Here is a 24,228-nt window from a genome sequence, read left to right as displayed (position 1 = left end):
GGATCCAAATACAGCAAGTGGTAGGAATTCTTTGAAATTGTACCAGAAGTTAATTGTTGGTGCTTTAAAGAAAGGGACTCCAAGAGTTCCCAATGTAAGGAAAATGAAAATTTACCTAATGAAACAGGAGCAGGCTGAAAGTCCGGTGGCATTTTTAGAGAGGATTAGAGGAGCATTTGAAAAATTTTCTCCTTATGAGATGAAGGATCATAATGATCATGCCGATGGAAGAGTAGTATTGAACAGTGTTTTCATCAGCCAGTATTGGCCAGACATACGGAGAAAGTTGCGGAAGGAGGTGGGATTGGCCCACTTGACATTGAAAAGGATAATGGAAATAGCAAATCAGGTTTACCTGTCTAGGGAGGCTATGCAAATGAAACAGGAGGTGGCAAGAGCGTCTCGCAGAGCTAATGATTTGGTTGCTGTGTTCCAGGGAGACCAGCCCGGTTGGGGTCCGGTTGCAGCTGGATTGGTTGATCCTACTTTGAATGAGCATGGGCTGGTTTTACTGAGAGAGGATGATGAATTTGTGTTTCCAGGAATATCTATATAAAATGATAAAAAGGGTTTCTGAATAAAAAGGGAGCTGAGGCATTATGCCCTACAAGAGTTTTATAGATCTATGTGAGGTTGTACGGAAGGATCCAGAATGGTTGAAAGAATGTAAGTGTATGGCAGTAAACGATGTGATAACTGGAAGGAATAGAGTTGTTGTTTCAGATGGTTCCCAAAAGGAAATTGGCATTTGTGAGTTTTGTGGAACCAGTGTGGTTTTGTGTTATTATAGCCAAAGATGCTTTGTTTGTTGCGTGTTCTTTGAACAGATAGTAGAGGAGAATGTTTGAGAGGTTTTGGTATAGTTTTGTTTTGTGATAAAGGTTACAAGGTTTTGGGAAAAAAAGGCTCAGCCAGTGTTAAGTGCATGGGATTTCGTTTGGGAAAAAGGTCTCCGGAGGCTAGAGGTGGAATGCAAAGAAGCCATTTGCTCCATCCCTACCCCCCGGACTAGGAAACAGGTTAGAGAATTCCTGGGAGAGGCAGGGTTTTGTCGTATATGGATTCCGAACTTCGGACTATACGCCAAACCCCTCCATGAGGCCACCAAAGGGAAGTCGGGAGACCCCTTGGCGTGGGGAACTGAACAGCAAGATGCGTTTGAGCAATTGAAGAAAGCTTTGATGTCTGCCCCCGCATTGTATGTATGTATGTATGTGTGTAGGAGAACGAAAAGGAGTGGCTGTAGGAGTGTTGACTCAGCCGGTGGCTTATTTGTCTAAGCAATTAGACAATGTGGCCTGTGGATGGCCTTCATGCTTGAGAGCTGTAGCGGCTGCTGCGGTTCTTGTGGAAGAAGTAAACAAGCTGACCTTAGGGCAGCCTGTGCTTTTAAAATGTCCCCATGCGGTAGTGACTTTAATGGAACATAGGGGACACTATTGGCTCACCAATAGCCGAATGCTTAAGTATGAGAGCATGTTGGTGGACAATCCACAGGTTAAATTGTCAGTATGTGCCACTTTAAACCCAGCTACCTTGTTACCTGTGGAAGGAGAATTGATGCAGCATGATTGTTTAGAAATAGTGGACAAAGTATATTCAAGTAGGCCAGATCTCAAAGATCTGCCACTTTAGGCTCCGGAATGGGTGCTTTTCACAGATGGGTCAAGTCGTGTGGTTGGTTCCGAAAGGAAAGCGGGGTATGCAGGGGTGAATAGCAATGGGGAGACCCTAGAGGCAAAGAGGTTGCCTCCGGGGACTTCCGCACAGCGGTCCGAGTTGATTGCTCTGACAAGGGCCAATTGGCTAAAGGAAAAAGAGTTGATGTTTATACTGACTCAAAATATGCCTTCACCACTTTGCATGCCCACGATGCCATTTACAAGGAAAGAGGACTGCTGATCTCTGCGGGACAGCAGATCAGGGATGCAACAGAGTTTTTGCAACTTTTAAATGCAGTATGGGAGCCAAAAGAGATAGCAGTCATGCATTGCAAGGACATCAGTATGGTGAGGATCAGGTAACACAGGGGAATCGCCTGGCAGACCAACAAGCTAGGAAAGCAGCAGATGAAAGCACATCAGAAGTAAGCAATTTTACAATTGGATGTTACGCCCGTAGTAGAGTTCATGACTTACTCCGCACAAGAGAAGGAGTGGGCCCTAGCAGAAGGGGAAAAATGGAAGGGTAAGGTTTTTATCTTACCCAATGAGAAAATTTATGTCCCAAAAGCTTTGGGATGGAAATTATCAAAGAAATTCGTAGATAAACCCATTTAGGTGCAATTGGAATAGCTTCACTCTTGGAGGGCCAGCTCTGGGTGGAGGGCTTGCAGGCCTTGGCCGGAGCTGCTGCCCCAGGATGTGAAATTTGTAAACAACACCCTTTAAATCTTTTGAGTCCTTTGTAGTTGATTTCGCCGAAGATGCCAAGGGTCTGGAGTATTCAGGGTGGATTCCAACCACCGCTGAAAGAGTTGTAGAGGTCAGGCGTGCCTTGTCAAGGGATGCAATCCCTGGGCACGGGATGCTCTACACATTGGGGTGACAATGGCTCAGTCATTTGGTCACCAGGTGGCAGAGGCCCGCGGCCTTTGTTCACCAGGTCCTTGGGTGCCTAGCCCAGGTGGGAGGCACCGCTTGGAAATTGCATTGTAATTGACCCTAATCTTCGGGTAAAAGAATGAACAGGGCTCTGGAAAGATGTCCAATCTTTGGACAGATTGTTAACCAACATGTATGAAAGTACCAGGTTTTTGCCAACCTTATGAATTGTTGTATGGAAGACCCCTTTGAGAATTAGACCTCTGCAATGAGACATACATGAATTAGGGAAACAGGAATTGAAAAGAGGTCCAAATTTTGGATATGATATTAAACAAACTGTATAAACTTACTGAAATGCTGCGTTATCCCTTTCCCTGTTACTGCGCTACATGTTTTTCTCACCAGGAGACTAGGTTTGCTTGAAAGATTGGAAGTATGATCCCCTCGGCCAAGGTGGAAGGAACCACTGGAGGTGTTCGACCACTGGAGGTGGTCCAAATAACTCTTACTACTGTGAAGTTAAGAGATGTGAAGCCGGGGGTACATTACTACACCACCAAAGACCCTGACATCTGGAAGGTAAACCTGCATAAGGACAATCCACTCAAACTCAAATTCACACACCCTAAGGGTCAAGCTACCAAGAGCTGCCCTGAAGAGGAGGGGCCCGAAGCTACCTAGAGCTAGCCCCAGAGGTCAGGTTACCTAGAACCGCCTTGAAGAAGGAAGGAGGGTACACTTCCGAGAGTGTCCCAAAAGACCGAATGGACACTGGGTTTTGGGTGTGGGGATTCGTGGGTTGTATTGTATTCTGTTTTTTGTGCTCTGTGCTGTAATATTGAGGACAAACACAAGTGTAAAGATGAGGACACAATTGTGCTTTTTAATGTTGGTCATGATGCCATTGGTGCAGACTCAGATGGGTTGGGACAAGAATATGTTCCACCAATTAATTAAAGATATAGTCAAAGAAGCAGAGGTGAAAGACTGCTGGATTGGTGCCCATAGCCCTCACTCCCAATATGAGGGTTGGGTCATGAAAGCAGGACCAATGCTGGACGTATCTAGATGGAAATTGTTCTCCCCTTGGACGCATGCTGATGAAGAGGGGTTGACTGATTCGGCTCAATTTCTATTGGCCCTTGATGATTCTGCACCAACCGCATCAGCTTGTTTAACACGATCCAGAGATGGCATCTCAGAAATTGATCATAAGAACTTTCCCCAAGCCACCCTCATAAAAATAGGAGATTACCCTTATTGTAATCTCACTCTCCCTGTACATATGACAACATATTCATGAAAGTTGAATAGCCACAAAGAAATGATCACCTGGAAGAATCAAGAAGGCAAGTTCCCTTGCCAGAGGGTGATGGTAAGAAACCACCTTCTCGTTCGGCACGATATGTGGTTAAGCCCGGGTCGGAGCTGCTTCGTGCAGCAACTCAGCCACCTGCGGCGGGAGGCAAGCCTCCACCACGAGAAGATCTGGTCCGGACACAAGGAAGCTTCCCAATGGAATACCAAATTCCTGATAGGCCAAGGCCCGGTATTTTGCTTGATAACCATGTCATGGGAGGATGGCCTCCGGGGTATTTCTGAATATGTGGGAAGTGGGGAGGCAAAGTCTTGCCCCCACTTTGGGTTGGTACCTGCTCCATTGGTACCCTAGTCCCCACTGACATTGAGATACACCCGAGGAAGCAGCCCCCGCAGGCATTGGAAGCAACTGACCGGTGAAACAGGCCTAAAAGAGCTTATGATGAAAAACGTGGCTATGATCCTGATATCTAACTGAGGGAGAAGGATTTAGAACAGGTTCGCTGATTACCTTGTGGATTGGGTGGCTGAGAGATCTCATCAAAATATTATCTGTCATGTTGCAAATCATGGTTCTTGCTTTGTTTCTTTTGCCATGTATCATGTCATGCTTAAAGATAAAATAATGGAGAGACTGATCACTGCTACTTTCACTCAGCACAGAGAAGTTCAACATGTTACATACAGCTGAACACCCTGGAAAAGGAAACCACCCCACTATAATTAGATACCTGTGCAACCAAGAAATTGTCTTTCTTGGTTACAAGAAAAAACGGGGGAATGAAGGGGTCACTGGACCAAAGTGACTCCATTTTGGAATGCCTGTATGGATGAAACTAGAAAATCAGTCTCCCTTTGATAGTAAAGACAAAGTGTGCAACTTGATGTCTTGTGACAGATGACATGTGTTCTATGTTTAGCAATAATCAGTTGTGCCGATTCTGAGAAATTTATGCAATGTTTATGAAATGTATGCAATACATGTACTTTTTGCTGCACCTGTTGAAATATTCTACAGTTCATGATTGGGCAATATCCCGAAGTTGTTTACAACTCAGGAAGTGCTTGTAATTCTTCCAGTAAAGCCCAGTTCAAAATGGGGAACTAGAGAAGTGTATAAAAGACCCTGAGCCGATGGGCTCGGGACAGACAGTTTGGATCAGCAACAGCCCGTGTTGCCCTGTCTGTCGGTAGCTACCTAATAAAGGTGTTTTGTCCTCAACTATTTTGGGCTCTTGAGTGGTGGTCTCATAGCGGCTTGGCGAACTCGGGTAATGTATAAATGTCTGGGGGACGCCCAAATCACCCCTTACAAAGGGAGAGGTTACATCACACTATCCTAACTGGGCGTCCTACAGATGTGCTGGGTTACAAGTTGTATTATCCCTGACCAATGTAGCAATAGCCTATTATTCAGAATTATAAGAAAGGTGCAAACATTGGATAATGGTGTCATACACAATCATAAAAATACATGGGTTTCTTTCTAAGACATGTATTTCATAAGGATCAGAACTCCTCTTGCCTTTGGAAAAGCCATTGTAAGACATTTTGTTATTTGAAGGTCTGCTAAGGGTCTTCTATTTTGGTATTTGAAGGGTCTTCTCTATAGGGAACCCAATCAGAATGATGATTCAGTCTTATATCAACAATATCAATAAGTTCCATGCAAATATGAATAAAACAAAGTGGATTATAAAGCTCAGAACACCCCAGAAAACCTTGCCACTTCATTTCTACCTTTCAGTGTCTGCCATCAAAGCTAGCTACTGCATTCTGTCTAATAATATGGCTGGTCCTAATTCTAGAAATCAAGGTCTTCTTTTTCTGAGAAAACCCTCTTGTACAATTTTGTTTTTTTTAAAAAGATGAAGTCTGTTCACTTTTTTCCAACAAAATTGAAATAGATTGTTCCACTTAATCAAAAGGTGGGGGGACCACTTTGAATGCTCCCACAAATAAATCCTCTCTATAAAATAAAAAAATATAAATTCCCTGCCATGCTAACATGGAGGTTTTCCATAGGAGAGGAGTTTTTAAAAGTAAGCATCCCACCTCAGACGGCAATGATACAGTCCATTTAAAAATCTTTGGAACTAGCTGCTTCCCAACCTTTTTTTGACCAGGGCCAAATTTAACCAGGGATCACTTTGACCAGGGACCACTTTTCAACATTAGTATCAAACGAGTTACAAATCAGTTTTTGGTCAACTTTAGATTTGGTTTAGTTATTTGGGGTACTGATTTAGAAAATTGCATTGGATAGACCACATCAGCTCTAGTTTCTGATACAGAACATATCCCATCCAGTAGTCACCATCTGCTCGCCCACAGAAAACCACATTTAATAATCTAGAGCTGATGTGGTCTATCCAATGCAATTGTCAGCTCTACGGAAAGGAGTGGAAATAAAATCAATAAAATAAAATCAATAAAAAGGATGAAGATTTGCAGAACAGATTTTTGTTCTTGCGGCTTACTGGTTGAGAACCACTGATTTAGCAGAATGTATGCAGCCACCACTAGGTTTGTTCTTTGGACAATTACTTGGAAATTAGGGTTTAAATTCTCACTCAGCTTTGGGCAAGTCCCATTCTGTCAGTCTCCAATGAGGTCAATGGCAAGATCCCTCTGAACAAATCTTGCCAAAAAATCCCCATGATAGGTATACCTTAGGGTTGCAATAAGTCAGAAATTACTTTAAGATATAAAGAACAATGACAATAGATACCAACATTCTCTCAAACAGGAGAGAAAACTGCCAGGAATGACTAGAGTTACTCTCTTTGTCTCTCTGTGCAAAGCTTTGCCTTGTAGTGATGTAATGGGAATACAAACTTTCTGTAAACTATTACCTCTTGAGTTTGGTCATCTAAACGTTATTATCCTGAGCCTTTAAGTCATTTTTGACTTATGATGACCCCATCATGGGGTTTTCTTTGCAAGATTTGTTTAGAGGGCATTTGTTTTGCCTTCTTCTGAAGCTTAATGAGTGTGATTTGCCCAAGATCACCCAGTTGATTTCTCTGGCTGAACAGGGATTTCAACTCTGGTCTCCAGAGTGAAACTCCAATGTTCAGATCACTACACCATGTTGGCTCTTCATCAGGACAATACATTGGTGCTTTTTCTTGGTAGTAAAAGTTTCTGGTTATTGGAGTGACTTTGCTCTTGTATATTGGCCACTGCCTCTCCTCAGTGAGAAGCAAGACATTTCCTGGACATTAATCCATTTTTGCTCTGGCTCTTTGCTTATAGTCTTGTTCTAAGTCCTAACTTGACTCTTGGTTTGCAACTGCTGTTCAACTTTTGGCTGGGTTTTGACAGATAAAGCTTAAAAAAAGAAGCTACAGATGTCTCCCCTTAATGCACACACATAGACATGCATATTGATTGCATAAAAGTGCCTTCAAAGAAGCCTAAAAGAATCAAACATCAGTTCTTACCAGCCTGAAGTCTGGTAATGCGTAATTCCATTTTGTGTCTGTTCTTTGCAGCTAAATACTCTTTGCGAGTAACATATCCCCTGTAAGCTAAAGACAGATGGTGAAAACTTTATAATTAAGCAGTAATAATATTCTTGCTAAACTACTGTTGCAAGTCACATTGTGAGATGTACCCTTGAGCTCATACTCTTGAGATCATGGATGGGCACCACGCAGTATATATGCAACTCCATCCATTTTTTATCCCATTGTTAAGAATGTTTGCTCTCTGTGCCATAGTGCTATTTCCCCTTGAAAATAAGTCATGCCTTGTTTCTCTATAGAAACATGTTCTGGTGTAATTCTCCTTGTAAACAAAGTTCCCAGGGAGCATGCACCTTGTTTCAAGAAATAACTGACACAACTTTGGTAACAGTGCGGTGGTGGGAAATTCAGGAAATACAACTGCAGCCACCACCTTCTGCACTTAACCATAGTTGCTTTAGAAAAGGTGCTATAAACCAGATGTTGTGTGAGAATCCAAACACAAGAAAAGGAAGCAGTTATTAATTCAACACAACAGAAAATACAGATTTTTCTGACATAAATTCCTAACCATTAAAATTATGCCACTGAGCACCGACATTCATTATATTCAAAGTCTGAAAAGCTTTACTCCCCAAAACAATGACACTCAATATATAGAAGTAAAGTTCTTATAGTCTTCAGTTGACAAAGTAGCCTCACCACCATGGACATTTATATTTAACAGTGGTTTATTATGCATCACTGCAAGAACTCTCTCCTAGTTGATATGATGCCAACAGTTTGGTCGGAGACATAATGCAGCTGAAAATTCAAAAGTTTCTTAAGAAAAATGTGGCCATCTAGCCAAAATAATAGTTCAGCCAAAGCTATAGTATCACAAAATAAATTACAACAATACAATATATAATGTAACTCAGTAAAACACCAACAATAATTAAATCTGGATGTTTATGTCTTCGTTAATATTTGATTTTCATATTGTACAGATACATACACATATACATATACACATAAACTAAATTTACATATAATCTAGTGAAGTAACTCAAATTATTACCTGACTGTATTTTAATTGCACTTTCTTCCCTTTTTTCCTTTAGTTTTCTGTATCTTTTTGAACCAAGCCATCCTCTGACACATGCTTGAATCAAAACAATTCTGTCGATTGTTTCCTTTCGCATTAAATTCAGCTGTTCTACATGGTAGTACTTGAGAAAGACCTTTAAAAAAGAGCAGGAAAGGGAGGGGAACTACACGTTACACATTTCCTTCGATTGATGAACATTTGACATACAAATGCTTTGAGCAATGTCTATGTCTCTCTTGATAGATTAGAACTAGGGGAATCACTGAGGAACATAGGAACTCTAACTCTAGGATGGCTGAAATGCCTGACATCTCAAGTACCCTGACACAGACATCTCAAGTATTCTAGCTTGTCATGAATGAACAGTTTTGGAACACTTTGCTTCTTTCTACTCCAAGGACTGCTAACAAGGACACCTCTATTTGCATGCTGTCCTAACTAGGATTCCTTGGTTGTCGCTCCTTTCACAAACCATATTTACAAGCTTGAGTTCATTCTTAGTTTATAGTTTTCAATGTGATTGGGAGCAACAAGTCAGAAATTCTTTCCCATGCAACACACTAAACAAATCTAGTCTGTTTAATGGTTACTGAAGTGTGGAGCAAAATGGGAACAAACAGATTCAGTGCACCAACCTTCAGTTCATTCAGAACAAACCAGATTGCTGGAAATGTTAATTTATTGTGCCATATGAACATTGTCATTGATATGGGGATTTCTCTTCAACCTTGTGGGCATATTGAATATTCGTGCTAAGTTTGGTCCAGATCCATCATTATTTGAGTCCACAATGCTCTCTAGATGTAGGTGAACTACAACTCCAAAACTCAAGGGAAGGGCCACTAAAACCTTCCAGTATTTTCTGTTGGCCATGGGAGTTCTGTGTGCCAAGTTTGGTTAAATTCTATCGTTGGTGGAGTTCAGAATGCTCTTTGATTGTAGTGTACTGTAAATTCCAGCAACTACAACCCCCAAATGACAAAACCAATCCCCACTCCACCGGTATTCAAATTTGGCTGTATTGGGTATTTGTGCCGAATTTGGTCCAATGAATGAAAATGCATCTTGCATATCAAATATTTACATTACAATTTATAACAGTAGTAAAATCACAGTTATGAAGTAGTAATGAAAATAATTTTATGGTTGGGGGTCACCACAATATGAGGGGTTATTAAGGGGTTGTGGCATTAGGAAGGTTGAGAACCACTGATCTAGAAGGTACCATATTCAGGAATGTCTTATGGAAGGCAGAATTATATCCCATATTATGTTTGCATCCTACAGTTTAACAACATTTCTATCACTAATGATTCCCACCCATGCTTTTGAGTATTTGATCCTCAACAAAAGTAAAGTTTATACTTGCATTAAGCAGAGAGCCAAGTGCGTTCATTACCTTAGTTTTCCCCAGTATCCAGTTATCAAGCTGGGCTTTTTCCAAGATGGCAGCACAGGTTTCAGGGCTAACAGGAGGGTTGTCACTTGATTTGTAACAAAGGAGATAATATCTAATAGAGAGAAAGAAACCTTGATCCTTAACTACTACACTTACATGAGACATTTAGTGCTGATCCGTTATCTTTTATCAAACTGAAATGTAATGCTGTCACAGCCACTTGAATTTGTATGCATGGCATTTAGACACCAAGCTAAGAGGCTAGCCAAAGGTATGGCTGCACACAAAATTCGGCAAATGAATACTGCAAAGCATCAAAACCCTTACTTTTTATTTACTGTCATTTGTTTTAGCTGATCTACACATTTAGAAAAACCACTGGGTGCAATCCTCTTAGGATTCTTCCATTTCAAAATATAAAGAAAACATGATTTTCTTTGCTAACAGCAAAACATGGTTCAAAAATTAACATTTATAAGTTTGGGTTATAAAAAACACAAAACTTTGTCAAAAATAAGAGTGAAGGGAAAATCCATTGGACACAGCACACAAGACATACCGCTTTATGAAGTTAGCAAAGAGGATGCGATGAGAAAAGCCCTGCCTTCGAATCCGTGCCGTTTCCAGAATGCCAGTATAACGCAGCTGAACCAGTACCTTTTCTCTGTCAAACTTGTTTGCCTGGCGATCGTTGTTTGGCTTAATGCAACGAACAAAGTGTGGCTGGCCCACCACCATTTTGGATAATAAATCCATTAATGAGTACTGGAAGAAAATAGAAGAAGAAACATTTGGAATTTTTTAATCTATCGAATTTTGTGTACAGGAGTAAGAATTTCAATTGCCATAGAAAACTGCGGATATGCCATATTTAAGCATCTGGATGATGAATCTCACATAAATATACAGGGCGTTTGAAAATTTAAATTAAATGGTGAATAGGGAGTTCTTTTTCAAATACCCTGTATTACCAGCTCATATGGAGATGTAGGAAATATCATGTTTGCACTGTTACTATGCTTACTTGATCTCCATATTCTACTAAAGGCTTAATTTCTAATGGAAAAGTTGACCTATCATACCAGTTAAGCAAGACAAGATGGTCCTATCTATAAAGCGTTTCTTTTTACTGAACACAATAACAATACAGAGAGCAACCAATGATGCTTGACAGTAATGCATAGAACCCTATGGACAGAATTATTATATAAACTATGATGAGAACCAATAATAACTATTTGTAAACTGTATTCTTCAATATGAATGCTAACTGAATTTGTCTGTCCATGATAGAGCAAAGACAGAGTTTTCAGTGTTTTTAAACATTTTATATGAACACTTTAAAAAGAAATTATTTACCCCAACAGAAAAGGATGGAGGTAGAAAAATGTTTTCAAAGGTTGAACTGTACCTGCAATTTCTAAAAGTCACATGAGTTTTTGTTGGTAGAAAAATAGTCTTATTTTTTATTATCATTTTATATCCTGTACTTTCATTAGCTGTCTGAGCTGCTTTGCATTATTTTTTATTTTTATTTCAAAAAATCAAAGACCTTACAAGCTAAATTGACAAAAAGGCTGTTTCTAAGCTCTTGCTTAATCCATGCGATTGAGTTTATACTTTACGTTGAATTTTCTGACATATAAAGTAAATTATTTTGTGTTAGTACTAAACAGTCTTCTGCAATGATAGTGAAATTTGAAAAGGAAATGTTGCAAATTGCTACTGCGATTCCTAGAAGTGGTTCTTGGAGCTAATGGACCATGTTTCTTACAGATTATTTGTGCCATTTTCTGGTTAACTTTCCAAATGTCACTTTTACATGCTGTTTCTTGGTCATAGCTCTTACGTGCCAACTCGTGCTGTGGCCTTTTATATTAATATCACCAATGCTATATTGCCATGGCCTATGGCTTAAAATAACACACTGGAAACAGTGTCGACTGTGGAGCCCCTGCCAATTTTGTAACCCTTATGAGCAGATGGATATGTAATTGCCTATTGGCATGATATTGTTAATGGCAGTTATGGCATAAAATGATGTTCTGACAGGTGTTCTGCTGAGTGGCTCTAATGCAGATTCTTATTCAGAAGAGAGAGATGCTAATTGTGCAAGCATCAAAGTGACTCAGAGGAAAATAACAGCAATAATGTAACATTGCTTGAGAGTGCATTATTCAGATGTAAATTCAAAATGCATCCTCGTGAGCTCCTTGAATATATAATTGCAATTTCAATGGGCACCACTAAACAAAAAACAAAAAACACAATAACCACAAATAGCATGAATAAAGTGATAAAATGTTTGGAAGGGGGACCCTTCAGTGATAGTATGAACACTGAAAGATAAAAAAAGATTTAAAATAAAACAAAGAAGAATTATTTTCCAACTATCATTCTGTCCTTGTGGACTGAGAAAAAAATAACATTTTTGCAACAAATCACACCAGCTTTACTGTATGTGTTCATGGCAATGAAGCCACAGATTTCCAAATGACCGAGCTGGCATATATTTTGAGTTGCTCGGGGATCAAAACAACTTTCAGTCTAGTTTGTGTGAAAGAAGGAAATATTGTCAGTTTGACAGAAATTGAAATCCCACATAGAGGTATGACAGTTTTGGTAAATGACCCTTAAAATCTGCCTATAGTTTTCTCTTTGGCTAGACTACAGTTCATTTTGCATTCCAACCAAATACATAGCTCCAATTTGTAACAAGGAAGACAGGAGACTTTGCTCAATAGGTCATGTCAAAAAGTCTCAAGTTCAATCCATGGCACTTGGGGAGGCATTACAGGTAAAGATTCTCTTATCCAAAATGCTTGGAACCACAAGTATCTGGGACAATTCTATTTTTACAACATCAGTATATCCATATTCATATTTAATGGGATATCTTGGAGATTGGACCCAAATCTAAACATGAAATTCGTTTGTGTTTCATGAACATTATATACACATATACTGGAAGTAATTTTATACAATTTAAAAAATAACTATGTGTATGAAACAAAGTCTTATTGGACACTAGACTATCAGAGAGCAAAGGTGTCAGCATTTCAGTCACCTCTGCAGACCGTTTTAAATTTTGGAGTATTTCAGATGCTCAACCTATACTACCTTGTATGTTGTCGTACAAGTTTGTAAACTTTATAAAATAACAACACACACATACAAATATGATTAAGGGGAATATCTTAAAAATAGAAATGGAGAGGAGCAAAAGGATGTGTTGGCAGTATATGCTCTGATGAGCTTGTTTCCTTTATAGTTGTCAGTTGCTTGCTTTGGCCAACAATACTTTTGGTATCATTTTTGAAAGTATTTAGGAGAGCAAGACCAGGAAAGACCTCTGCCTGAAACCTCAGAGAAGCAGGTCTTACTAGAAAAACTGGATAATACAAGATTCAATTATGATGGGCCTTCTGGGATCCCCAGTGGAGGCCCTAATGCTTATCTTGGTAGATTTCCCCCCAAATAACACCAAGTATCCTTTAGGACTTCAGAGAGCAATTTTGCCACTTTTTGGGCATGTAGTAGTACTATTTTAGGCTCTAAGGGTCTTTGCCCCAAACCTGAACTGACAAGAGGCTAATGGCAAAGCATTAAGTTTGCATTAACTAGCAAATGATATGTTGGCAAGAACTGCAAGAAGAAGCTAAAGGGGAAGCAATTACTTTTGGAAACAATCAATTTTACAGAGCAATTATCACCAAGGATGCTGTTGAACTAGTGAAGCTGTTGCCTTTTGTTAAAATGCAGGTCTTCATCAAATAAGGAAAGGGGGACTTCTAGTCTCTTTCCAACTCAGCAGTCACTTTCTAGCTTCCTTATTCATGTCTATATATATGACCCTGGAGTCAACTGCTGAATGGCTGCTGAATGGAAAGAGGCTAGAAATCGCCTCTTTCCTTATTTGATGAAGACTTATATATTATCAAAAGGTAACAGCTGCTTCCAGATGACTTATAGCATCATTTGACTGTCATTAACTGAACAAGTAACCATAATTTACTGAACACTTTGAAACCCTCTCAAAATACACCCTTCTATGAAGACTTCTTTGCCTTAGTAGGCCTTTGAGGACTGATTATAATTGGGGTGGTAAAGGGGATCTTGGAGGATTTGCTATATCAGTGGTTCTCAACCTGTGGGTCCCCAGATGTTTTGGCCTTCAACTCCCAGAAATCCTAACAGCTGGTAAACTGGCTGGGATTTCTGGGAGTTGTAGGCCAAAACACCTGGGGACCCACAGGTTGTCTATACTGGTCACTTCTCTTTTAAATGCTTTTAGCTGCTTTTAATTCTTTGCATATTTTAACAGATTAAAGGTTTAGCTCTTAAAAGCAAGTGAATTCTGCCAAAATATATTGGAATGTTTAGGTTGCAGCTTTTTGCCTTTGGACCAATCCACCACTGGAAAGTCACCTCTGAGAATGTTTTGAAATTAAATATTCCCCATTCTTAATTTGCAGGATTGTGTATCCACATGGAGAGGTGTGTCTGTTTACTACTAATTTCATACATGATACAAATTATTTTATAACTCAGTTCACAAATAAAAGTATTAACCGCCCCCCCCCCCCCCAAGGACAATTAAGGACTCACTCTGAAATATGAAGCAACTGTTTGTGTTTTCATATTGGTTGTTTCTCTTGGATGATGTGTAGAATCCTCTGGCTCACTCTATAGGCACCAAGAAAGAAAATGGCATTTCTTATCTGCACAGCATCCAAAGCTTATGGCTCCTGCTCAAACTAAATGCCCCTTTAAAAAAACACCATTAATAAAGAGTACATCCTTATTCTAAGCTGCAGATACTACTAAGGAAGCCAGAGTTCAATTGTACACATTACAATGCTTTATCATACTGTACGAACATGGACACACACACACACATACTGAGCATGGTTTGATAACTGAATGTATATATATCTGTCACAAATGACACATAAAAGAAAACAAGTCTAGATTTCTCTTTCCCCCCTCTCTAAAAAATGGATCAGGATTGTTGACAGCCCATAATAGTAATAAATAAAAGTAATAATCATAATTCTATTTTATTGTAGTTGTTTTTTAAATAGAGTTTGAAGGAGCTCAATTGGCAGAACCTTTGTGTTTTTCTCTTTCTCTTGGAACTAAGACTCTTCTAAGTTCACCGAAACATACTTACAAGCAAGCATGTTTAGGGGATGAGAGCTAAAGACAGTGACAGCCAAAAATGTAGTTAAGTTTTCCCTGAAGTAGTTATGAAACTATAGCCAGAAAGAAGGGAAACGTCTTTTTTTTACCTCACGGAAGGAATACGAATTGCACAACACAAAGATATCCAGCTAAACAGAAAAGAAAATAGGAGAGAGGGAGAGAAACCAAGGAAGGGGTTACTCGCTTACTTCTTGAATACCAAGAATAATATTGCCTCTCTCTACTTTAACATAAAGGTATCGGCAGTTGTCATTGGGATTCATACCTTGTTTTGGCTGATTGATTTCTGTGGAGTCCACGTCTGGTAGTTGATAGCAGTCTTGCTCTTAGAATGTGCCAAATTACCTAAATAGGGAAAAACACTCTGCTAAAAGTGGGCTACTAGATATTAGACATCAAACTTTTAAAAAATGGGGATTACAAAGCTCCCGGTCAAGTGTATCTATATATGAGTCTCTGCCACATGAGCCAGAATTTGAAAAAGCATTTTTACTATCCTCTATATCACCGCTCCTTAGAATATAGCCCAAACTTCAAATGTGGTCTCCTTAGCTCAGCGTTTCTCAACCTGAGGGTTGGGATCCAAGAGGGGTCATGAGGTGGTGTCAGAGGGGTTGCCAAAGATCATCAGAAAACACATATTTCTGATGGTCCTATGAACTCTTTTGACAGAGAACACTAAAGATCTCTCCACCTGTTTGGCCCAATTCTATCATTGGTGAGGTTCAAGGGGCTCTTTGATTGTAGGTGAACTATAAATCCCAGCAACTACAACTCTCAAATGTCAAGATCTATTTTCCCCAAACTCCACCAGTGTTCACGTTTGGGCATATTGAGTATTCGTGCCAAGTTTGGTCCAGATCCATCATTGTTTGAGTCCACAGTGCTCTCTGGATGTAGGTGAACTACAACTCCAAAACTCAAGGTCAATGCCCACTAAACCCTTCCAGTAGTTTCTGTTGGTCATGGGAGTTCTATGTGCCAAGTTTGGTTCAATTTCATCGTTGATGGAGTTCAGAATGCTCTTTGATTGTAGGTTAACTATAAATCCCAGCTACTACAACTCCTAAATGACAAAATCAATTCCCCCCCAACCACATCAGTATTCAAGTTTGGCCTTATCAGGCATTTGTGCCAAATTTGGTCCAGTGAATGAAAATATATCATATTTACATTATGATTCATAACAGTAGCAAAATTACAGTTATGAAGTAGCAACTAAAATAATTTTATGTTTGTGGGTCACCACAACATGAGGAACTGTATTAAGGGGTTGAGGCATTAGGAAGGTTGAGAATCACTTCTTAGCTCAATGTTGGGGTCCTGGACTTTTTTCTGAACATCACCTAGTGGCTACATTAGGCATTGGCAAACTTTGGTCCTCCAGGTGTTTTGGACTTCAATTCCCACAATTCCTAAAAGCCTCAGGCCCCTTCCTTTTTCCCCTCAGCGCTTAAGCTACATGAACCTGTTGTGCAGTGTTTAGAGTAAACTTTGCAGAAGATGCTTCAGCTGTACTTCATAAAATAGGAAAATCAGCATGTTCAGCAAGCCTTGCAAATGCTGATTGGTTATCAATAAATGTTTGGGTTTTATATCTGCTTTATACACCATATCTATACATCTGGGGTCCCATAAAAGTTTCTTGAGCCAAAAAAGGTCCTGAGTGGAAACATTTGAGAAGCCCTGCGCTATATAAATATACACACTTCAGTACCAAAATCCAAGTTATTTTTGCATTTTGGAACATATAATCCCATAAGCACTTCTTTCCAATCCCATAGTATATATTGCAATAATTTTCCTTAATCCCTCCTTATTATCCAAAATATTCGCTTATCCAAGCGTCTGCTGGCCTGTTTAGCTTGGATAAGTGAGACTTTACTGTACTAATGATTCTATGACCACCCTTGTTGGCATTGTCGCAATGATACTCCAGTGTTCTCTTTCACATTACACAATTAAAGCACTACATTCTCACTTTCAACCACTTTGTTTCAATCCTATGGAACCAGGGATGTAAAGTTCAATGAAAGAATATTTATAATTCTCAGCCAGAGAGCTCTAGTGCTTCACCAACCTGCCAGTCCCAGAATGTCATAGAATGCAGCTATAACAGTGAAGCGAATTATAATGCTATAATTCTTTAGTCTGAAATAACCTGAAGTAGGACCAGACCTTTGCCACCACTGCTCTTTACACTTTGAGTCAATTTATTAAGCTGCCTCCCTTGGAAAAGATAACTAGCATCTCCCTGTTATCTTGCTTATTTCAGATTGCTTTTAACTGAAGCGGTAGATTGCACTTGTATTTATTCTCACTGACCTAGATTTGAGTTGGAGAAAGGGAATGAAATAACTTTAAATGTCCTCTTTTTGGCTTACCCAACTAAAATATTTGAACTCAAAATGAAAATGGCCCTTAATCTTTTAAATTCCAAATGCATTCTATAAAGCTACCTCCTCATTGCAATTCCACCATAGAATTTAAATATAAATTAATATTGCAGTTGGATGGTTGGAAAAAAGCACTTGGGGCAAATTTAATTATATGCTGGCTTCAGAAATAATTGACAAGAATTGCATAAAGACAATTTGCATTTTCTGGACTGTTTTTGTGCTGTTTTAGGTGAGCAGCAATAAATAAATACTGGTTTATTCATATATGATCTTACAGAAAGAGTATAGGATTCTCCTATCTTTTATAAAAACAGTCCCCAAAAACTTTATCATCATAATGGCCAATTACCCTGTTATACAGTTACAGAGTAGGAGCACAGTTACCACTTCATTTTTTTTGTATGGATTAAACTTGCATTGGAGCCCCTGGTGGTGCAATGGATTAAATCGCTGAGCTGCTGAACTTGCTGACTGAAAGGTTGATGGTTCGAATCCAGGGAGCAGGAGGAGCTCCCACTATTAGCCCCAGCTTCTGCCAACCTAGCAGTTTGAAAACATGTGAATGTGAATAGATCAATAGGTACCACTCCAGTGGAAAGGTAACAGCACTCCATGCAGTCATGCCAGCCACATGATCTTGGAGGTGTCTACAGACATCGCCGGCTCTTCGGCTTAGAAATGGAGATGATCACCAACTCCCAGAGTCGGACTAGACTTAACAACTAGTCTTAATGCATTCTCCATCCATCTGCTAGTGGCTCGGCCCATCTGTCAAATTTTAAAATGCAATGTGACCCCTATGTCCAAAAGTTTATTGGGGTTTTACAAGAAACGTTTCCTTCAAAAAGGGCTCCACAGCTTTAAAAGTGTGAGAACCCTGAATTAGACATATGTAGGATATTACCTGTTTTAGTAAGCGGGTGGATTACCAACTGCCTGGTCAAATAATTTTCAGAAGATCGCAAGAGCAGCACAATATCAGCAGGCAAGGTGTCTCTATTTTTGGCTAGGAATCCAGTTGCATTATAAAGAACCTGTTTAATAAAAAGCAACAATTGAAACAATAACAGTAAACATCACGAAACATTTGTCTTGTGTTTACTGTCTAACAAATATTTGTATTTATGTGCATTAAGAAACTGGAAACTCATTAGGAGATCAAGTCCAATGATTTAATAAGGAAGCTGAATAATCACTTACTGTTACTGTTACAGTTAGGAGGGCATAGATAGCTTTATTCAACCATTGTTGCTGTTTGCCTTCAAATAATTTTTAATCCTCTAAGATTCACAAATGGAGGCTGATAGGACATATGTAGTAAAACTCAAAACTTATTTAATAACACAGTGCTGGGTGGATTCTTTCTTGGTAGCCCAGGGTCCCACCATGAAAAAGCAGTTAACCCAATATTATATAATGTTCTTACAAAACTTCTGGAGTGAGAGAATTGGCCCTCTGTAAGGACATTGCCCAGGGGACACCCGGATGTTTTGATGTTTTTTCCATCCGTGTGGGAGGCTTCTCTCATGTCCCTGCATGGAGCTGGAGCTGATAGAGGGAGCTCATCCGCGCTCTCCCCGGGTGGGATTCGAACGTGGCAGTCTTCAGGTCAGCAACCCAACCTTCAAGCCACAAGGCTTTTATCCCCTAGGCCACTGGAGGCTCCAACTATCAGATCAAATGTATTCTTTATTTTGATGTGCTAGTTGTTCTATTTTCTTAGCCAGAGCGAACTGGACACTGTGTCATTTAATACATAATTCTACAGCATTGAGCCATGGCAGCTATAATGATGACAAACTGCATTAATTCTACAGCATAGGTCTACCTTGGAAGCCCAGGTTGGCCAGGGTTTCCAACAGTAGTAAGAAGCAAACTTCAGTTCCTTTACCTTGCCTGCATAATGATATATTCCAAAGGTCAAGTCCATTCGTTTGGGTCTCCAGAAATATTTTGATTTTAGATTGTCTTCAAATTTTTCTGTTAATAAAAAGAGATGCATCCAGTTCCAAGTGAATAGAACACATACTGACTTCTTATTATAGACACGTAGTCTTTATGCTAACTGCTGCTTTCTCCCCACCCAACTCATCTCAGCCTCAAAATGTATAAATGCATAAACACGTTTTCATATAACCTCAAAGCAAATTGAATATTCCTGGTGAACTAGAGCCTTGAGCCAAACTACACACTGTCCAAATAATCCAATACATAAACGTTTATTTAGAAAAGTGTATATAAAAATAAGCAAAATATAAAAAGAGAATCAAAGTTCCAAAAGTTATTTCCAAGATAGCCAAGAGTCCAAAATCCTTTCAAATACAATCTCAAGAGTCAATCCACAGATACATCCATAAGCATGATAGCAAGAATCCAAGTGAGGCACTCTATGTCACACATGAACTAGAAACAGTAACAACTTAGAAACTTGAATACATGAATTTCCAAAAACATAGGACCAAGAATTGAGAGCTGTTCACCTGAATACAACGTTGCTCCCACAAAGGATTGTACCAGCAGAAACCACTTTAAAAGGCCTCAATCCCTCCCATGACATCATTTCTCACACACCTGCTTTTCCTCTCCTTCTCTCTAAGCCTCTGGGAAAAACGAGTCTGTCTTTGTTGCACACTCTGCCTCCAAAGTTCCAAGTGGACTTGGACAAATATTTGTCTCTCAAATTTCTCTCAGTCTGCACTTCTGGCAGATTCTCATGAGAACTGATATCTCATGGGAACTGCTAGGAAATTCCAAAATAACTCTCTCTAGGCAACTTCTATCCTCCTCTGGGTCCTCTGAATCTATCCTAGCATCCCTTTCTCATCTTCTGAGCACTCAGAATCTGACTAGGCTACAACACTTCCCATCATTTTGAGTAAAGCAGAGCAAGACAGAAACCCATTTTGTGAACCTACATTATTTTGAGTAGATGCTTTCCATGAGTAGCAAAGCTTACCTAAGACAGGAAATGGAAGTGCTGTCCTTCAAGTCCAGGCACTCACTATCCTGCCATTCTGTTTTGACTCATGAAATGTCAAAGCATTTATCTGCACCCCCGGTAGTAAACATGTAGTTATAGATCTATATCTCAACTTCTTCCTTTTCATAACACCCAATTAATTCTGCTTAAATGGCCACCTCACTCTAACTAATGGCAGTGTTGGCTTTAATAGGCAAAAATACCAACTTGATGATGTACAACTAACATCCTCTAATGCCCTGTCACACTGGAAGCACAAGCCAATGCAACAAGAAATGTAACATTTATTTATTTATTTATTTATTTACAGCTCTTTTTCTCCTGCCTTTCTCAACCCTGGAGGGGACTCAAAGCGGCTTCACAACATAGGCAATGCCTTTAAAAACATAGTACAATAAAAACAACATACCCAAGTTGCCATTGTACCTTAAAAATGCAATAACTTACCTACAAGTGTCTGATCTGTAGCTCTGGGAAAGCGGCTTTCCTCATCCAGGAGGGACAATAATCCCATTGGTTTTTGTAGGAACATGTCTAACAGGGGTCTATTGTCTTCGTACTCAATGACTCGTGCATCAACACCTTCATACAAATATTCGTTCTGTAACAGTCCACAGAAAGGTTGTCTATTGTGTGTGTTTTTTTTAAAAGAGAAAAAAATATGGGCTTTCATATAAGTCTGGGGGTTGAATAGCTAGAAGGAGAGAAATGGAAGGGAGAAGGACAGCAAAGCTTGAAAGAATGGAAAAAGACAGATGAGCAGAACCTCTTGGTATGGGGGCTCCAATCCAGCAATACCTAGAGGGCCACACATGCTTCAGCTCCATTTAAAATTGAGTTGTAGTTTTGCAAGATCTTTAGCCTTGTGTGTTAAAGAGTATTGGTGCATCACCAAGCTACAAATCCCAGAATTCCCTAGCATTGTGCCATGGCAGTTAAAGTAGTGTCAAACTGCATTAATGATCCAGTGTAGATACACCCACAAAATGTGTGTGTGTGTGGGATGTTCAAGAGGGTAGAAAAGAAACAAAGGTTTCCTTTTCCTCCATGGAATAACTGCCCCAGCTCACCAAGGCTGCTGTTTTTCACTTTTGGAGCTTTTGACACCAGCATTTTCCTGTATTGGCTGGGAATGTAATGCAGCATTTTGTTCATTTTGTTGCAAGCACCTGTATGCTTCACTTACACAGAAATGAGCTCCATTTGGATGGGGCTTAATAACCATAGGCTGCTTTCTGTAATATTTGCTCTTTCCTTCCACTGAGGAATGTCATCTAAACAAACACCCCATTACCATTTTAAATGGTTAAATATTCATTTTTCAGCCTTTCAAATAAGCTGTTGAATTCTGCCTGCTGACCCATCAAGTTCATTAACTTTTAGTAATTGCTCATATTTTAATAAAAATCCAGTGTCATTGTGCAGCCAGACTAAATTTCAATCTTTTGAATTAAGCTGCAGATTTCCTAAGATGAAATAAAAGTAAAATTGTAATTTCCCACTCTCATAATTAACACGCTTGTTAATAGGTTCTTAAGAACCCAGTCCTTTAGAATGGCACTCTATGGTATTCACACACACACACACACACACACACACACACACACATTGTTGTTGGACTGTAAATTACATAGCACATCTTACTCCTCATGAAAACTACATTGCATTTACATCAGATCTATTCTCTGTTTTCTGTTGCCTAGATACTGTAAATGGGAAGCCTAATGCATTTCAGGTTGGGCATTTAAATTACAGAAAGCAATCCCTGAACAGCATAAACAAATATTTTTATTGTCTTTTCACTGCCTCCCCAAAAGTATTTGAGGTCTGTTAGACAAAATTCTAAGAAGAGATGGAAAGAAAGGCAAGCATAATGGACAAGTTAACTGAATAGGCAACTTGATGCTAAAGTTTTCATGTTGTGTTTTAAAAATGGAAGGTCTATTTTGATTTTGTAAGATTCTCTGACATGCAAAAAAGTGGTGTAGAAACATTCTAAAGACATTCAACAGGCACACACACACAGAGATTATAGTGCTTACCTGCTCCCAGGCAAAAACATGCTGATTGAAGTAGAACTGAATCTGTTCATTGGCAATATTGATGCAGAGCTGTTCAAATGAATTCTTTTTGAAATTTTCAAACCCAAAGATATCAAGGATCCCGATGTTTAGTCCTTCATCACTTATGCTGAAAAGACAAAAAACGACTGTGCCCTGTCAGTGATATATGAAATTATATGCAGATATGTATATATAAGTCATAGAGAAGGTTGAGATTCTCTTCCTCTTTCCACAATGACCAAAGATCTCCAAGGCTCACTATTTCACTAGAAAATGGGGTGGGTTGGAATGGGAAATTAAAGAAGTATTTGGTTATGTCTTCAAATAATGACTACATCATCTCGTGACGCCTCTGAAAGACCTCAGCAAAGCTCAGTGGAAGATGTCATTAATCTGTGTATGGCCATGGGACACAGCCAGATGCTTTTCTAAGCCTAGCTACTCTCCAACAGCTACTGAATGGCTGTGGAGGCCGAGGGCTACAGAGGCTATACGGTCTATCTATGGAGAGGGATTTTTGTGTGTGTGTCACGAGCGACTTGAGAAACTGCAAGTCGCTTCTGGTGTGAGAGAATTGGCCGTCTGCAAGAACATTGCCCAGGGGATGCCCGGATGTTTTGATGTTTTACCATCCTTGTGGGAATCTTCTCTCATGTCCCCACATGGAGAGCTGGAGCTCACAGAGGGAGGTCATCCGCGCTCTCCCTGGGTTAGATTCGAACCAGCAACCTTCAGGTCAGCAACCTAACCTTCAAGTCATCAGTCCTACCAGCACAAAGGTTTAACCTACTGCGCCACCGGGGACTCCTGGAGTGGGATTGAGAAACATAGTATAGTGTAATACATATTGGTTGTGATCCTGTATAACAAAGTTCTGCATATGGAACTATACTATGTTCTGGAGAAGGATTGAGATCACAGCCAATATGTATTAACTTTCCCACCCTAAAGTCATTTTAGAGCAGATTTAATATCACAATTTTTTCCAAGAACATAAAATGCCAGGATTGACATGCCTGGGGGTTACATCAGACTGTTTGTGACATATTTTAATGCTCTCTCTTGTGTGCTAAGTAGAGCTAGACAGAGACTTCATGCTCTACTATAAAGGGGTGGCTCTGTCTGCACTGAAGTCTCTTAATACCATCTCAACAACAACATCTCAGAAGAATGTAGGCCTATGATTCTAACATCATCACCATTTCCTCCTGTATGATTTTTAACATATTTACTTGATGTGAAGCCAGATACACACACACACACACACACACACACACACACACACTGCTTTGCTGTTGGTCTAATAAATATATCACTCCTTTTTGTATTTTGCTGCATGGTCAATGTGTCTACCCTGATATATTCTTGCAACTCTTTGTTTATGTAAGGAGAATGGCTACAGGATAAGCTGCCCTTGCTCCTGGGCAGAGAGACCTCATATACCACTCAAGCGTTTGCATATCCCATGGGTTAATTTGCATTGCAAATCTGAATTTACACAAACACATTGCCCTTCAGCAACTTGTCCTGAATGAATCAGAAAGACGTCCTAGTGCTGCAGGATTGCCCTAGAAGGCAAAGGTTAGCGAAAAACCAAGGTGGTTTAGCACTCAAGTAAGAAAATTCTAAACAGAACAGAAGTCTATGGTTTCTTTCTGACAAATTCATTCAGACACTATGGTAAAATCATTACTTTTTTTTCTCCAGGATGAAAGTGTTCTGTGGCAGAAATGCATTTCCATAAATCCCTTTCTGG

At 39.6% G+C, this 24,228-nt stretch overlaps 1 protein-coding gene across 5 annotated transcripts in view; it reads right to left on the bottom strand.

Annotated features, from left to right (window-relative positions):
- The window catches only part of myo3a (myosin IIIA), a 127,093-nt gene that overhangs the window by 22,437 nt on the left and 80,428 nt on the right, over positions 1–24,228 (bottom strand). For 4 of the 5 annotated variants that reach the window (XM_062957879.1, XM_062957878.1, XM_062957881.1 and 1 more), the window contains 11 exons: positions 22,452–22,599; positions 20,857–21,010; positions 19,321–19,409; positions 18,334–18,463; positions 15,296–15,375; positions 15,117–15,158; positions 14,434–14,511; positions 10,385–10,590; positions 9,826–9,937; positions 8,397–8,559; positions 7,313–7,399 (listed from right to left, as the gene is read on the bottom strand). In XM_062957879.1, the coding sequence (XP_062813949.1) occupies positions 7,313–7,399; positions 8,397–8,559; positions 9,826–9,937; positions 10,385–10,590; positions 14,434–14,511; positions 15,117–15,158; positions 15,296–15,375; positions 18,334–18,463; positions 19,321–19,409; positions 20,857–21,010; positions 22,452–22,599 (1,289 nt within the window). The remainder of the gene's footprint in view (positions 1–7,312; positions 7,400–8,396; positions 8,560–9,825; positions 9,938–10,384; positions 10,591–14,433; positions 14,512–15,116; positions 15,159–15,295; positions 15,376–18,333; positions 18,464–19,320; positions 19,410–20,856; positions 21,011–22,451; positions 22,600–24,228) is intronic. The other variant, XM_062957880.1, reaches the window with a different exon arrangement.

The sequence above is a fragment of the Anolis carolinensis genome, chromosome 6 (assembly GCF_035594765.1).
Source record: "Anolis carolinensis isolate JA03-04 chromosome 6, rAnoCar3.1.pri, whole genome shotgun sequence".
Classification (NCBI taxonomy): Eukaryota; Metazoa; Chordata; class Lepidosauria; order Squamata; family Dactyloidae; genus Anolis; species Anolis carolinensis.
This window is presented reverse-complemented; position numbering and strand designations above follow the sequence as displayed.